At 39.5% G+C, this 17,253-nt stretch overlaps 1 protein-coding gene across 1 annotated transcript in view; it reads left to right on the top strand.

Annotated features, from left to right (window-relative positions):
* The window catches only part of SPATA18 (spermatogenesis associated 18), a gene marked incomplete at both ends in the record, with an annotated part of 43,227 nt that overhangs the window by 5,083 nt on the left and 20,891 nt on the right, over positions 1 to 17,253 (top strand). The window contains 4 exons of the mRNA XM_084233011.1: positions 8,722 to 8,827; positions 8,941 to 9,056; positions 11,715 to 11,821; positions 16,387 to 16,482. Of these exons, the coding sequence (XP_084089137.1) occupies positions 8,722 to 8,827; positions 8,941 to 9,056; positions 11,715 to 11,821; positions 16,387 to 16,482 (425 nt within the window). The remainder of the gene's footprint in view (positions 1 to 8,721; positions 8,828 to 8,940; positions 9,057 to 11,714; positions 11,822 to 16,386; positions 16,483 to 17,253) is intronic.

Genomic DNA, 17,253 nt, shown 5'->3' with positions numbered 1-17,253 from the left:
GGAAGATGTATAATGCACAAATATCTTTATCCATTCAGTAGGGGGTCTTCATTTTAATTTTTCTAAAGATTATTTTATTTATACAAGCACTGGGTACAGTCAGAAGCGTGGGAGGGTGAGAGAATTCACCAGAGCCAGAGTGGGGAGCAGAACAGGCAGGACCGAAGTACACTGCTGAGGGGAGCAGCGGGCAGCAGGAGAGGTCTGCGCACCATGTGGGACCCTCCACCATGTGGGACCCTCCTCCGGTGGCCGGGGAGCAGCCAGGGATCGAACCAGCACTGCAGAGTCTGCGGGCAGCTTCGCAACCCAGCGCTCAACCACTGCGCCACCGGGGAAGCCCCTGTCTTTTCATTATAATGGTAGTTTTTTTCACTGTGCAAAAGCTTTTTAGTTTGAAGTAGTTCCATTTGTTTATTTTTAAATTTGCTTCCCTTGTCTTTGGGAGCTGAAGTCCCAAACACATCTCTGAAGCCAATGTCTCAGTGTTTTGCCTATGTTTTCTTCTGTGCATTTTATGGTTTCAACTCTTACAACCAAGTCTTTAAATCATTTTTGAGTTATTTTTTGTGCATAATGTGAGGTAGTGGTCTCATTTCATTTTTTTGCATGTGGTTGTCTAATTTTACCAGAAGAGACTTTCCTTTCTCCATAGTATACTTTTGGATCCTTAATTTTAAATTAACTATCCATATAATTGTGGACTTATATGTGCTCTCAATTCTGTTGCACTGGTATGTACATTTATTATTATTCCAGTGTGATACTGTTTTGATCACTATAGCCTTATAGTATAGTTTGAAGTCTAGGTGTATGATACTTCTGTTCTTTTATTTTGGTCAAGATTGCTTTAGCTATTTTTGGGTCATTTGTGGCTTCATATAAATTTCAGTAATGTTTCCTCTATTTCCTTGAAGAATGCAATTGAAACTTTGATCTAGGTTGCATAATTCTGTATAATTCTTTAATCCATGAGCAGAGAATATCTTTCCATATTTTTGTGTCTTCTGTTTAACAATGTCTTATAACTTTCCTTGCACAGGTTTTTACCACCTTTGTTAAGTTTATTCCTAGATATTTGATTGTTTTTGATGAGATTGTAAATTGTTTTCTTTATTTCTTATTCTTTTATTCTTTGCATGTAAGAACACAGCATATTTTTGTATATTGATTTTGTAGCTTCAAAAAAAAGGAAGTGTTCTTGGAGAAACAAATCATAAAAACAATAGCAAGCATTCTTGACTCATTTTCTTTTATTTATTAAATAGATATGAATTATTGCCTTACTTGGCCTTTAAAATTGGATTCCACTGGAAGTTCAGGGACAGGTTGGTGAGAATACATAACTTTCAGAAACTGTTTTCATCATTTATGGTTATTGACAGTGTTAGTGAAAGAGCCATAGAGAATCCCTTCTTGTTCAACAAGAACTGAGCCAATTAGTAAAAGCTTAATATCATTCAACAAATGCTTATGGAACTTCTGATATGTGTAATATTTGGATTAGACACTGTATATAGTTACAATTTTTGCAGTGTACATTTATTCATTATTTGTTCATTCAACAAATCCTTTTTCAGGCTTATGATTTGCTGGTTTGTGCTATATGGTGGGAGTAGAAATGTCAGCATCTTAATGATGAATTTCCAATTGGAGAAGAGGACAATGCATACAAGAAACAACCTGCACAAGAAGCAGGGATGCATATAAAAGCTGGCCCATTTTGGTGGTGGTGGGGCATGAATCATTCATGGCAGGGGATGGAAGTGGGATGAAGTTGACGAGGTGGAGGAGTTGGGACCAGATGGTTAAGGGCCTTGGGTGATGTCTTGGGGTTTGAACTTTATATATATATATATATATATATATATATATATATATATATATATAAATGGAGCTTTATTATTTTAAGATTTTATTTATTTATGCAAGAACGAGGGTACAGATCAGAGGCACAGGAGGGTGAGACAATTCACCAGAGACAGAGTGGGGAACAGAACAGGCAGATGGACCAAAGACACTGCTGAGGGGAACAGTGGGTGAGGCAGGAGAGGTCTGCCACACCATGTGGGTTTCTCCCTGGCCAGTCGGGAATCGAACCTGCGCTACAGAGGACAGCCTCTGCAGTGTGGCGCTCAAACTGCTGCATCACCAGGGAGGCCCTTGAATTTTATTCTTGAGGGAATGGGGAGAAATTGGAAACATGCAGGGAGGAGACATGCTTAGACTGTATTTTGGAAAAGTTGCTGTAACTGTTGTGTGGTGAGAAAATTATAAACTCTAGAAAGAATGGACAGGGCTGGGAAATAATTTAGGCAAGTGGTTATATAAATTAGCCTCTTGTAAACTCCGCTTGCCATTTAGTAAATAAAATTAAAGACTGAGAATGTTCCTAAAGCTTCATGTAGGAGTATGCAGTTCCAAATGCCCCAAATTTACGATGTAACATCTATATGGTGTTATTGGTTAACTCTGTAGAAGGGTGAAATGACCCTTTATGTAGAACTGGATTCTGATTACCTAATTATTTTCATAAAGATGTTAACATGAGAAGATAAATTAACCCTCTTTCAATGTTAGCAAGGTCAACTCTGGGCTGTAACTCTCCATCCTCTAAGATACTTTTGTTTCTGTTCAGAGTCTTATGGATTAGGGAGTTAACTTGGATCAGATCTTTGAGATTTACTGCTTTTTAAAATGTATTCTATATAATCACAATAGAAAATGGCAAAAACTTACTATCCCTTTTCTAATCCCATCCCTAAGATAGGATTAGCTTACATTTCTTAAAGTAAAATAATACACACTGAGACATTATATCTGGCAACTTTGGAGTATTTGACATATGAGAGGAGATGGTAGGCAGGGCTGGTGTGCTTCTTCTTGCATTACTTTCCTCTTGTGCAATAGGAATCTGCACTAATGAGTGAAAACAGCATATTAATTATCAACACATAAAGAGATCTTAGAGGTATCTCTTCTGTTTTAATCTTTGTGGTTGAAATAGAGGCTGCTTCTATGTCAAAATATGATGCTTAGTACAAAAGCTTGTTGTAAGTTGCTATGGTGTGTCCAAACAGACTCCCTGGCCACCTTCACCTCTCCCCCTTAGTCAACATGTTTCCACATTCTTGGCAATTCAATCATATTAGTAAAGTATGGAGAATATTTTTTCTCCACCAGGGCTATTATCTTTTTACTTAGCAGACTATGTTGAAGTAGTGAACGGAACCCCAAATCTTAGTGTCTCATCATAACAGATATTTACTTCACATACATGCGAGATCCAATGGCAGCCATTGACTGAGGTTGAGCTTCCTTCATCTGGTGGAACAGCTGTCTCATCATGGGACCTTCAAGGTCTCCATAGGAGGAGAGAAAAAAGCTCACACTGCTCTTACAAGATACACATTATCACCACTCATTGTCCCTTTGACCACAGTTAGTTAGTTGGCTCTAATCTAATTGTAAGGGAGCCTGAGAAAAGTGGGAACACACATAGATATTTAATTTGTGTTATTCTTACTTGCATACTTACTAATAATGATTTTCTAGCTATTAAAATTTGAGGTGATTAAGGCAGGTGATTTTATATTTAACAGAGGAGCTACCAACTTTTAAATTTGATTTCTTTTTCATCATTAACACCACTTTAATATTCAAGGAGATTAAGTAATAAAAGAGGCCCAGTAGGAATATTAACTATGGGCCAAGACATTAGAATCCAGTAAAAAAGCCTAAATAGAAGCTTTCATTAATTTGGGGGGGTATATAAAAGCCGATTTTTAATTATACCTAGAATTCCATATCTTGGTTTTGGCAACAACAGTCATGATGTAGACTAAAGGGTTGATTTTGGGAACAGAGAGACTTCTGAAAGGTGCTAATCCATGATACTGCCATTTCCTTAAAGGAGCAGTTGCATCCTGTTATTATTAGGTCAGAAAGAGCCCTTGAAACCTTTCAAAGCACTCTTCATGCCTTTAAACTTTATAACAACCTAAGTAATAGCAGGTGTTATTTTGTATATTCTACAGGTGAGAAAGCCAAACCTCAAGAGGGCAAGCTCACCTGCCCAATGTCTTGCCACTAGGAAGGGTGGAGCTTGGGTTTGAGATGAGGACTTTTGCTGGCCAAGTCATTTTCTTGTCTCTTACAGAGAAGAAGAAGGTGTTAGGAAAGTCCATTTGCCTGTAGAGTTCATTTTCTGCCATTCTCCCCACCCCCAACATAGATAATTTAAATAGTGGACAAAAAGTAGAAAAGAGAATCTTCATTTGTGAATTTCCATGGCCATCTGCAGGGGCCTGTCAAATGCTGCCCCCTAGACTAGGCTTTGCACCTTTACTCTGACAGTCTCTTTTCCTTGCTCATCTGCAAATTATTTAATTGGTGCATTTGGAATGGTATTCTTGTTGTGTGTATATTTTTTTAAAATAAGATTTTTAAAAAGAATAAAAAGGTAGGTAGACCAATTGATGTTGTATTAACATCTGTATTTTAAAGGACTATCATGATGAGTCCTTTTGTACTGTTAATTCTTAACTAATACATAGGAAACATACTTTGTGTTTATTCTTAAGGTGAAAATAACTGTTTTGTACTGAAACGGATGGATTTAAAGAGCTGTTCACTCACCATGACTTACTGATACTTTTTTTTTTTAAAAATGTTTTCCTTTCTTCTATAGTTCTTCTCTTGACACCTTGTAGTGTTTTTATTTTTTTATTTTTAAAGGTTTATTTATTCATACAAGTGCCGGGGTACAGGCCAGAAATACGGGGCGGGGGCACGTGGGTGAGAGGATTCACCAGAGACAGAGTGGGGAACAGAACAGGCAGACTGACTGAAACACACTGCTGAGGGGAGCAGTGGGTGAGACAGGAGAGGTCTGCAGTGCCATGTGGGTTTCTCCCTGGCAGGCTGGGGATCAAACTTGTGCTGCAGAGGCTGCCAATTGCTTCATAGAGTGGTGCTTAACCCCTTGTGCCACCAAGGATGCCCCTTACTGATACATTTTTATTGATTTAATGATGAGAAGTTTTATGTCTCTCTTACGGGCTGTAGAAGTGATTGAAGGTTAGGATGGGGTAGCAGGTCTGAGAGAACCATGGGTAGAGGTGTGGATGATCAGACTCTCATGAAGGGAAATGGCTGCTCAGGAGTAAAGGAGGTGAGGGAAATCAAAGAATTGGGGATCATTCAGCAGGACACAAAACTTGTGCAAAGGTAAAGCAGGACAGGGCTGCAGTGGAGTCTCTTGTGGTCAGTCAAGTCCAGGCCCTCTTACCTCCTTGATTTCTCTGTGGTAGTGGACACATTAAGTGTTACTGCGTTCACTGCCTCCCAGATGCTGTGACTCCCAAATCTATCTTCAGATTAAGCCTTTCTCCAGAGCTCCCATACTAGGTGGCCACTGTCTTCCAGACAGCCTCTTGAATGTTTTATAGCTTCTAACCCAACATAAACCAAAAGGACAAGTTGCCCTCTCTTGCTCTTTTAGATCTTTCAATTATGGGTTAAAGTCCAGAACGCTTTGTGCAGCAAATGGAGTACTTCATTATTTGGCCTCTGGGCCCTGTACAGATGCTTCCTGACATCTGATGGTTTGAGTTGTGACTTTTGACTTTATGATGGTGTAAATGTGATACTTTATTCAGTAGAAACTGTACTCCAAATTTTGAATTTTGATTTTTTCCCCAGACTAGTGATAATGTGATGATTTCTTATGATGCTGGACAGTGACAATGAGCGGAACTCTCAGTCAGCCACATGATCACGAGGATAAGATAATTTTGCTGTCATGGGCTAATGTAAGTGTTCTGAGTTGAGACCAGACACAGCTAGTCTAGGCTAGCGACAATGTTCAGTAGGTTAGGTGTATTACAGGCATCGATTATTTTAATTGAAGTAACATTGGCTGATGATGTGGTATCAGGTATACACATTATAATTCAACATCTGTATATAGTGCATATGATCATCAGTAAAAGTCTGATTTCCATTCTCCACCATACAATTGATCCCTTTTACCCAATGTACCCATACTTTTCCATTCCTGTCTCTCTGGTAACCACTGTTTTGCTCTTATAGTCTAAAAGATTGTTTTTGTTTTGCTTCATTTATTTTATTCCTTTATCTCCCACATATGAGTGAAGTCATATGGTATCTTTACTCCATCTGACTTATTTCACTTGAGATAATCATCTCCAGTTCTATTTATGTTGTAGCAAATTGCAAGAGTTCATCTTTATTTTTAATAGCTGAGTAGTATCCCATTGTGTATAATATATATTGTCTCTATTCATTTGTCATTGGGAATTTAGGTTGTTCCCAAAGCTTGGCTATTGAAAATAATGCTGCATTATGCATGGGGATTCGTATATATTTTTTGAATTAGTGTTTTCATATTTTTCAGATAAATACCCTAAGGAGAATAGCTGGATCCTATGGCATTTCTATTGTTTTTTGAGGAGTCTCCATAATGTTTTCCATGATGACTGTGCCAGTTATGTTCCCATCAGTAGGGGATGAGGGATCCCTTTTCTTTACATTCTCTCCAAATATTGTTTCTTCTTTTTTTTCAAAATAGCCATTCTCACTGCTGTGAGGTGAAATCTCAGATATGTATCCTTGACATATGATGTTTACAATCAGTTTATTTAAGTCATGGAAGATGTATATTCCACTCTCCCCCATAATGTGCCTTGCTGCTTTTTAGTCCCTGCTGTTCCTGCTCTGGAAATGCCCTTCCTCTTACCCTGGCTCTTGGCCAAAGCATGTTTTGCTTCTTCTGCAGCCCACTGTCCACCTAGAGCACTTAATGAACTGGAAAGTAATTATTTATCCACATGCTTCTCCATCCCATTTCCCTAGCTGGTGGGCTCATTAATAGCAGGAAACTTTTTTTAAATTTAACTTTGTTTCCTGAGCTGCCAGCCCAAGGCCTTATGTGTAATAGGAACTTAATGATTTATGAATGAATAAACTTTGAGAGTCTGCACTTTGAAGTAGGACCTCTCCATAATTAGTTCCTATCTTTGCTCTACTTGTCTTGTGTAAATATGTGTTTGTTGTACAATAATATGACCTTGTTGCAACTTGAATATCTTGTGCAAGGCTTTGTGTTAGAGGTTGCAGCATGTTGTGGCATGTCTTGGAAAAGGAACCGCCTGACATTGTCTGTTGTCTCCTGTTATTCAAGTTGTGCAGACCACTCACTTGACAAACACGCCTTTGGGCACCTACTTGGTCCCACGTGCTGAGCGAGGCATAGGAACATGTAGTAATAATACTACAGTAATACTCCTAGCAATCATATACCTCCTCTACTCTGCACCTAAGTTAGCTTGTGAGATCGCTCATATTCTAAGTCTGAGGAAATAGAGGCTCATATTTAAATGAAGGGAGTGCAGACCTTGAGCCAAGGTCTGCCTTACCTCTAAGTCCATTGCTCCTTTCAGTACTGCATACCACCTTAGAGTACCAAGTGCTGAACAACTACTGTCTGTAAGGTGTGGGACATGCATTATTTTGGTTTAATTCTCCTAAAACTCTGCAAGGTGTATCCCTGTTTTTATGGAGAGGAAATGGATTCAGAGAGGTCAAATGACCTGTGCAGGATCATCTAAAACTGACAAGTGGCTGAGTGCCTGTGGCTTGGGTGACACACAAATCCATGCATCTTTGCACCCACATGGCTTGTTTGTTACATGCAGTTGTACCTCTTTAGCGCTAGAATCAGTTAGAGGACTGACCCGTGAGGAAATCGTAAATCTCACCAAGGAGACAATAAAAGCTGAATAATAGTTAAAAGGCCCATCTCTATAACCATCTGAGCCCCTCCTCACCCCCTGGTTCCCATATCTGTCTGATTTCATTCTCTCTCAGAAGCTTTCCCTGACTTTCCAAGACAATGGACTTTAGAACAGACCTTGTACTCACCCAGGAGAATAAGACTTCTGATTCCACTGCAGGACAACTGTCCATTCTCCTGTCTCTCCCACTAGTCTGCATGTATCGCTGGGGGATGGAGCATCATTTTTGGTCTCATTCTCAAGTGCAACCTTAACCCAGCAATACCTTCTTACCTGTAATAGTGTTGTCTGTGCACATACTGAACTTAGGTAAAGGACAAGAACCAATAACGCAGGTAAGTTTGGAAGCAGAGAATTTGTATTGTTTTACAAAAGGTCTATTCACCTTATAAAAGGATTTTTGGCAGGGTTCCATTGAGTAGGGAGTCAGGATTCTTGCTGTAAAAAGCAGCCCAGAATCTCATTTCCTTAATACCTCAAAGTATCACGATTATCTAACAGTTCAATGCAAATGTTCACTTAGGAACCTTTCAAATCTGTGGTCCCATCATCTCTATGCCTTTGGGGGCATTTTGCTGGGTTCTCTGCATTTGGCTGATGGGTTGGGACAGAAAGAAGAGAATTACCCAAGAGGTTTCTTCAGGTGGAAGTAGCACACATCAACTCCCATCCCACTGACAGGAACTCATTGACATCTCCACACAAGCTGCTAGGAAGCATAGAAACAAGTGTCCTAGCTGTGTACCCAGGAGGAAAGAGAACTGTGTCTTGGTTATCCCACAGCCGTCTCTGCTCCCGGGAACACTCCTGAGCAGGTGGCCCTTGAACAAAGCGACTCCCTTACCTGCCTGCGATGGGCCTAGGGTAAGGGAATCACACTGATGTCTACTGTTTTGGCTTTTAGACGAACTCATGTGATCAGAATCTAAATATCTGCCTGGAATTCATTGAACAAGTTGCCAAGGTGCAGGGACAGCTCTTTGGGATCCTCACAATAACGGCCCAAGAAGGTGAGTGTGGCCTATGCTTTCCCACCCAGCTTTCCTTTCTGTTCTTTGTGCTTTGTTCTCTGACATAGTGCGTATGACCAAATTTCTTCTCGCTGACCTGAAATTTTTTTTAGGAGGACGAAATGAGGGCGTGGAAGTAATCAAATCACGCCTTTTGCCTTGGCTGGAAGCATCTTTTACTGCGGCTTCCCTGGGAAAACCTGTTGACAGCAGGGTCCCCTCACTTCAGGTAAGGATGCTAGAGGATCACCTTGACTTTCAGTGCCCTCCCCAGGCTCTGCGAACTGAAACACATGTGAGATGTGGTTTTCACTTAGTGAGGGGCTCAACTCTGCTTAGAGAATTGGGATGCAGGAATAAAGATGAGTCTCTGTTTAAAGTAGTATCTGGAATAAAGGATTAGTTTTTCTCTTAAGATAGTCCCATGTTCAAATCTTAATTGTCATTAAGCTTTGTCTATTGACTAGTGGTGACTTCAGTTATTAAAAGGGCCTGGTGTTGATCTCCATCTGGGGCATTGCACACACAAGGCATTAAATAATAACTTTTAAGTGACAATTGAGTCACCTAGACAGGGTGTGGTGGAGGCCCAGAAGAGAAAGAAATCATCACATGGAAGATGAAAGAGTGACATAAAGTGAATCGGAAATTCCAAGATAAGAAGAACACTTAGTTCTGGTAGACAGAGTGTGGTAATTTGTGGATTTGTGTTGACACTAGTGGCTACCATGGACAGTAGCAGTGTTTTTTTTTTAAATTTTTTTTTAATTTATTTTTTTTTAGTAGCAGTGTTTTAATAGTCAAAGACTGGACTGGAAAAAGAACGTATGCCCTGCAGGAGGCATTGGCGTCGCTATGTTTGGAAAAGCAAAACATCAGTCACCTGGGTTTTAAATATTCATATGAATTTACAAAAAGTCTTTATAAATTAAAACATTTCAGCAAGCTATTCTAGGCCTGTTCTAGTGGCCCGTATGAGGTAGTGGCTGGAGATGGTTGGAGAGAATTACAGTCTCCTTCTGTTAGGGGGAAAAGGATGTCCCAAAGCAAATTCCATATAGGCTTTGTGGACTCCACCCCCACCCCAGGTCAAAGCCAAAGACACTGGGAACTCCAAATCCCATCACCACCAAAGGGAAGGTGGCTGGGACCTGAGGGTGGGGTTAAGCAGCCAGGTGGATAGAAAAGGCAGACACGTGGGCTTTGGGGAATCCCCCCCATTTTGGCTCTCCACCAGCTCTCAGCGTCTGGCCAGCTCTGAGAGTGACTTTGGGTTTCCAGGTTTTCGGATCGGGTAGGACGCATTAAAGACTTTATTTCCCTATTTTCTCCCTGAGTTGTACATTTTCCTTATTTCCTTTCCTCTTGTAAATAAACTTTTTATTAACCTTTTTGTGTGTGTCTGTAGTAGAGTATTCATAAGTCCCTTTAAAGCGCTCGGGTGAGGACCCACAGCCAGGAACCCGTTTAATATCGGGGTTGCTCTATAACACTTCTATGGTTCTAGTAGGTTATTCAGCTTTTCATGACTCAGTGTCCTGATTTCTAAATGGGACAATGCTTTGCTGACTTAAGAGAGTCATTGTGAAGATTAAATGTGATAAGCTTGTGAAACAACTTATATAAGGTTTTGTAACCTTAGAGATAAAGTGTCACTAAGCAAAACTTTTTCCTCTTTGGATTTTCATATACTTTTTAGATTTTTTTTTTTATCCATACTGTTTTGTAACTTAACTTATTTATTTATTATTTATTTATTTATTTATTTATTTTTTTAATTTAAATTTTATTTTTATATTCCCCATAAAATTACAACCCCCTTATTTTTACCCCAAGCCCTCCTTTCCCCACCCCTCTCCCCCCATAGAGTCTCTTGTTCATAGTTATTTGTTGATTTTGATATTTTCTTTCTTATAGTTATTCATTTTCCTGGTCCCTTATTTAAGTTTTCTAGATTCCTGCTATGAGTGAGACCATCCGGTATTTTTCTTTTTCTTTTTGGCTTATTTCGCTGAGCATGATCCCTTCCAGCGCCATCCATGTTGCTGCAAATTGCATGTGTTTATCTTTTTTGAATGCTGAGTAATATTCCATGGTGTATATGGACCACATCTTCTTGATCCAGTCATCTATTTTGGGGCATTTGGGTTGTTTCCAAATCTTAGCACTATTTACTTTTTAGATTTTTACCAGCTGGAGGTGTTATTTTCAACATCAAGATATGTAGGGTGGCATTTCTTTTTTTAAATTTTTTAAAAAGATTTATTTATTTATACAAGAACTGGGGTACAGACCAGAGACTTGGGAGGGTGAGAGAATTCACCAGAGACAGAGTGGGGAGCAGAACAGGCAGATGGTGGGAAGACACTGCTGAGGGAAGCAGCGGGTGAGGCAGAAGAAGTCTGCCACGCCATGTGGGTTTCTCCCTCGTAGGCCGGGAATCGAACCTGCTCTTCAAAGGTTGCAGACAGCTTCACAGAGCAGCGCTCAACCTGCTGTGCCACCGGGGAGGCCCTAGGATGCTATTTCTATGTCTTTAAAAAAGATGAAGTATAATTACTGACAGTGAAATCACATAAATTGATGGAAATCCATAGGTTGATGGATTTTGACAAATACATATATCCTTGTAACTCACACCCCTATTAAGATACAAAACATTTCCATCACACCAGGGCATTTGCACGTTCCTCCCTCCAGCCCTAGGACAACCACTCTTCTGATTTTTATCGCCTCAGATGAATTCCGCCCTCCAGAACTTCACCGAAACAAAACCATACATTATGTGTTTTTGGTGCTTGACTGCTTTTGCTTAGCACAATGTTTTTGCAGTCCATCCACATTGTTTTCATGTATTCAGACTCCTTTTTCATTTGCATCCTTCCAGGACACCTTTGATAAGGAGAAGAGAGATTCCAGTATTAAGGAGAGGGAAGCACAATTGGACTCTGACTTGATTGCAACGCGAAATCAACTCAACCAGGTTCAAGACGAGTAAGAGGAATGCAAGTTATCTTTTTCCGAAAAGAATTTTTTGTTTGTTCTTCATTCAATTTTTAAGTTTGGAAGGAGAATAAGGACTCATATAAAATGTACATATTTGCAAATAAGTAATTTGGGGGTATGAGTTGAGAATCGTGAGTTGGGGCACAGACATCTATATATTATAATCCCTATAATCCTAGTCCCCTTGACTCCATGCCTGGAGCTCCTCCTTCTCCATAAGTGTATAAGCAGTACGTATTTATAAACAGAGGAAGATTGTTCTGTGAACATCTCTCTTTTGAGAGGAAAATTACACAAGATGAAGAAGGGGAGGGCTAAAGAGAGTGAAAAATCAGGTAAAGAAAAAAATTGAGAGAGCAGAAGTAAGATGAAGTCTGCTGTTTCTGTTGGTCAGTTGTACTCATGTCAAGGGTATATGTGCACCTGAAACAGTCATTCTATAAAAAAGGAACATTTCACAATTTTGGATAACTGTTAGGTATAAAAATGTATTTTAAAAGTCGAGCAATGCAGCAACAGACGTCAAATAGGTATTATGTGTAAAGTCAGGGTAGCAGTAAGGAATCACAGCAAAGAAAATTGCCAACTCTGCACGTGTTCTTGAGGAAGATAGATGTGGATGAAATGGCATTCAGCACACCTACCCCACACCCAGCAGTCAGCTGTCTGTCCTACTCTAGCATTGCTCCACTGTTGACTCGTGTGGGACAATGAGGAATCTTAAAACTAGTTAAGGCTTGCGATGGAGCACAGCAGGTCATTGTTCTATGAGATTTCCCCCTAAGGAAAATAGCTCCATGCCATCACAAAAGTAATACAATTTACTTCTTAGAGTGCATACAACACATCAAAAAACAAGGTGAAAATCACTTGTTATCTTCTCCCCATTAGCATTTCGATATATTTCATTCCGGGCACTATTCTTTGTGTGTGCTTGCAAGTGCACATGGAGTGACTGTCACACAGCCCCATTTATGTTTCCAACAGGATTCACAGTCAGTGGGTAGTTTTATAGCCGTGGGAGTCAAAATTTGCAACCATAACACATAAAGTATAATTCTTTTGCATTCTCAGAACTTATTACAATTAATGTCAGCTGAATTTGTAGTGCAGTAAGGAGGATTCTTAAATTTGCCACTTCTTCTCTGGTTTACTGTAATCTTTTTTATGTAAATATTCCAAATTCAAACTTCTGTTAGGGTTTTTGCCCTCTCAAGGGATTCATTGCCTTCCTCCTCCCTCAGGCTAACATCTAGGGGTTGAGGGATACTTGCATGCGCTCCTGGTGCTGGGGGAGAGGGCTTTGGTCTTGTGCTGCACCCTGGGTTCTGGCAGACCTGAGTTCCACCTGGGCACTAGCATCTAATGCTGATGGGCACTGAGGTGTGGCTTGTTTGGTTAGATCCCCGGGGCATTTGCTTGTGACTACTCCTGCCACACAGGTCTCCATTTGTCTCTTATTTGAGAGCTAGACTTCAGGATTTTGCTAGTTGGCTCTTGACTTTTGCTGCACCAACTGGAGCCAGGGATTCTACCTCTCATCCCTATAGCTCTGTAGTTACTCATGGAGGCACCCTGTACCAGGAAACTGTGAACACTCTTTAAACAAACAAACAAACATAATTGCAAACATAGAAAATTTGTAAGATAGTAGCAACAACATCCAGTCATCCTTTGTCCTTTTTGCTTTACCATTTGTAATGTGTTCTCTCTCTCTATATATATATACCCTCATTCTCCACCTCATTTGAAAACTGCTAATAGAAAGGTATTTGCTGCATGACCCAGGATTTCCTAGTTTCGTCAGTTTGTTTTTTAACTCACCTGGAGTTCTCATTCTCTTTTATTTGAGACATCATAATTGATGGTGTCTGTCCCTTACCTTCTATGACAGCCAGCTCTTTCTCCCTCTCTTCTTTTGCCCACCTGACTCGAAAGCCAGGGTACCACCTACTGTGGAATGAGTGACCCACAAAGGAGGTTTCTCATGTCTCACCTGTGTTTGATTGTGACCCAGTTTCAAAGGTACAGATGCCTATACAGTACTGAATGGGGACAGGTCTGCCCAGCTTTGGCAAACCCCAGAACGCATAGTCTCTGGTTATGAATCTCACTCGTGTTCATCTCCTTGGTGCAGCCTGTTCCATTATCCATTTGAGTCTATCATCTACACATCTCCTACACCCATCCCTTTTTTCCCTCTTCTCTCACTGTTGCCCTATTTCAAACCTCTGATACCTGTAGCGTCAACCAGTTGCTTTCTAATCAGTTTCTCTGCTTTTACTCTTGCTCTATGACAACCCCTCTCCCACATAGGAATACAGATCATTTTATGGTATCAAATCACCTCGCTGAAAAAGCTGTCATTAGCCTCCTTTTAGATATTGTAAAAATATTCTAAAATTCTTTCCTGGGCTCTTGCAGGCCTGTGTGATCTGGCCAGCCTCTCACGCTACCCTCAGCTCAGGCCAGTTGGTCTGTGTTCTGCTCCCTCGCTGTATGCTCTTTGCTCATGCTCCTGCAGAAAAGAGCGAGTCCTCCACTGGCTCTGTGATTGGCTGACCTTTATTATTCCCTGGTCTCAACTTGAATGTGACTTCCTCAGAGTTGGCCTGTGAGCAGTCTACATCAAAAGACCTTCCTTCTCCTCTCCTTCAGTGCTCCTCACAGATCTAAGAATGCACTTACAATTTGGAACATTAAAAAATTTGTTTGCATATTTATATTCTGCTAGACTGTAGGCTCCAAATGGCAGCTTGTATTGCTGTTTTTACATAGTTGTATCTTCAACACTCAACACCATACCTGGCATATAGTAAATTCTCAATAATTTCCTCAATGGACTAATACATCTGTAAAACTTTCAAATGTTAACCTGCATAAAACAATGCTTGGCACATGAATGTACCCGTTTCTTCTCCGTATGTCATCTGAGGGCACCAAATTAGCGTGTATGTTGCTTGAGTGTATATGTTCATACTTGTATGTCATGTCTTGAGAGAAAAATACCCTACTTTATTCCTGTTCATATTCTATTTCCTCTTTTGATCTATTTTCTTCTTTTAATTTTCTGTGGTTTGATTAGAATGTTCATTTTCCTATATATACTTTTAAACACACATAACATATTCACATTTGAATTAAATCATAACTGTTTTCTTTCAACCTCTAGTAGTCCTGTCATATATTATCTGGTACTTTGGATTTGTCTTAGACTTTAGACATTTCATTCGTGTGTGTGTGTGTGTGTGTGTGTGTGTTTAATATCTACTGTGTGACAAGCTCTATTTTAGGTGCTGGAGGTAGGAGATGAATGAAACAAAAATTTACCCTCAAGTAGTTTACAGTGTGTTTGTAATGATATTATAAATGTGAGCCATTTGTTGGAGGAGCTCAGGAACAGGGGAGACAAGTGCTTGAGAGAGCCAGGTGTGACATTTGGAGTGACACTCAGAGGATGGAAGAATGAGGACTTTTGAGAGGAGGGACAAGGGAGGAGATAGAATTTTGGGTATCTCACATTACCTCCTATATTGTCTGATTGACTGGAATCTGTGGGGACTTGGTAGGGTTTCTGCTAACCCATTATTGCTCAATCTACTCCCCTGTCTAGGGGAGGCCTCCGCAGTGTTTGATCTTCCCTTCCTCCTCTGAAGAGGAGGAGGGAGACAGGTGTGAATTAGAAAGCAGGTGCTCTTTCTTAGCTGCAGGACTACTGTGATGAAAGAGTGGATGTCCCAGGAAGGTAGGGTCAGAGACATCAAGGCCCCTCTGCCACCTATGACCTCTCACGGGCCCATTGCAACTTAATTGGAAACCACTTACTGATGGTTCCAATGGATGATGGATGTTCCTCATCCAACATCATTCATCACATTCTCATTTCTTTTTACCTCTAGATACACTTAAAGACATAGTATCACTTATTATGATTTGCCTCCAGTGAAGAGAGTCCTTTGTACAATTATTGAGTTATGTTGAAAATTCAGGAAAAATTTTGCCCAGTAAGTGATGGAAGGCAGAGGCAGGAAGACACAAAAGACTTGGTAGTCAAATGTAATTGTGCTCTCTTCTTTATAAAGGGGCAAATTATTATTTTTTTATTTACTAAGATGGGAAAATTAAGTCAAATGCAACTCTACAGTGCAGTGTAATAAAAATTGGTATTATATTACAAAAAAGTGGAGATTTTGTAGAGAAAGGTACCTGGGGATTTGATATAATTAGAGCAGATGAATTAGGAGGGTGAGAAGGAGAAATTGAACAGGTTTCTTCGTATTTTACATTCAAATATTGACAAATACATAGTTTTCTAGAGATAGTAGCTCTATAATATTTTTGGGCTCAACATGAGGAAGGATGCTGGCATGTTTTTTCATGTAAGTGCACCATAATATTTTAATATCATCTGATTGGATGCAGATGCCTTATAATTTGATCTTGTTTATGTTGAATTTGTATCATATGCCAGTGTTCCCAAGAGAACCTATTCCTAGATTTAGAAAGTCTACCAATTTGGAAAATCTGTCTTTAGTTACTGATTTCTCTTACAGTCTGGCTGCAACTGAAAAGACTATTGAAGAAACCAAGACCAGATCGACCATATCCCTTTTGGCTGCAGAGGAGGAAATAAATCAGCTAAAAAAGCAGTAAGAAAAAAAAAATGACAGGATTATTGCAGCCTGCTGATTAATCTTTGAATTTAGCTTTTTGGGTGCTCCATTATAATATGAAAGAGCCTGTTCACAATCAAAGAGGAAAGGCAGCAATATTTTCATTAGTGTCTTACATATCTTTCTTACCACAAAAACATGATCAAAGCACAATATAGTATAAAAGGATCCAAAAACCTCTTATAATTTGTAACCTCTTATAATTTCAGAGCCCATTATTATTACCATTTGACATTTCTTCCAATTAGCACATTGAAAATAGACGTAAAATTACAAATTAATTTAAGTGTACACCTATGGACCCCATTTTTTCACTTAGTGGTATTTTTCTGTTTCTAGGGAAAAAATTGCAGCTTAGTGGTAAATAGATGCATCGTCTCACATTTCTTGGGTATTTCTCTAATAATGAATATTTACTAATTTTTGATACTAATTTTCCACATTAGAAATAATGTGATTTTTTTGGTGGCAAGTCTTAGTTTAAATCTCAGATTATTCTCTAAATAAAAATTTCTAGAAGGGGAACATAAACACTGATCCTTTAAGGTTATTCCTTTGTTGATCTTAATTTTGATTTTTTTCCCCCAAAAAGTGCAAGTGGGACTTATCTTAAAAACATATGTGTGTGTGCACATATGGATACCTTTCTATTGCATCCATACATGTTCCAGTTCTAATTTCTTCAGGAACACCCATGCATTTTAGCTTCAAGTATTGTTCTGTATTCCACTACTGTTTCCCCTCTCA

The sequence above is a fragment of the Talpa europaea genome (assembly GCF_964194135.1).
Source record: "Talpa europaea genome assembly, chromosome: 5".
Classification (NCBI taxonomy): domain Eukaryota; kingdom Metazoa; phylum Chordata; class Mammalia; order Eulipotyphla; family Talpidae; genus Talpa; species Talpa europaea.
Note: the sequence above shows the minus strand (reverse complement) of the source record. Positions and strands in the feature narration are given on the sequence as shown.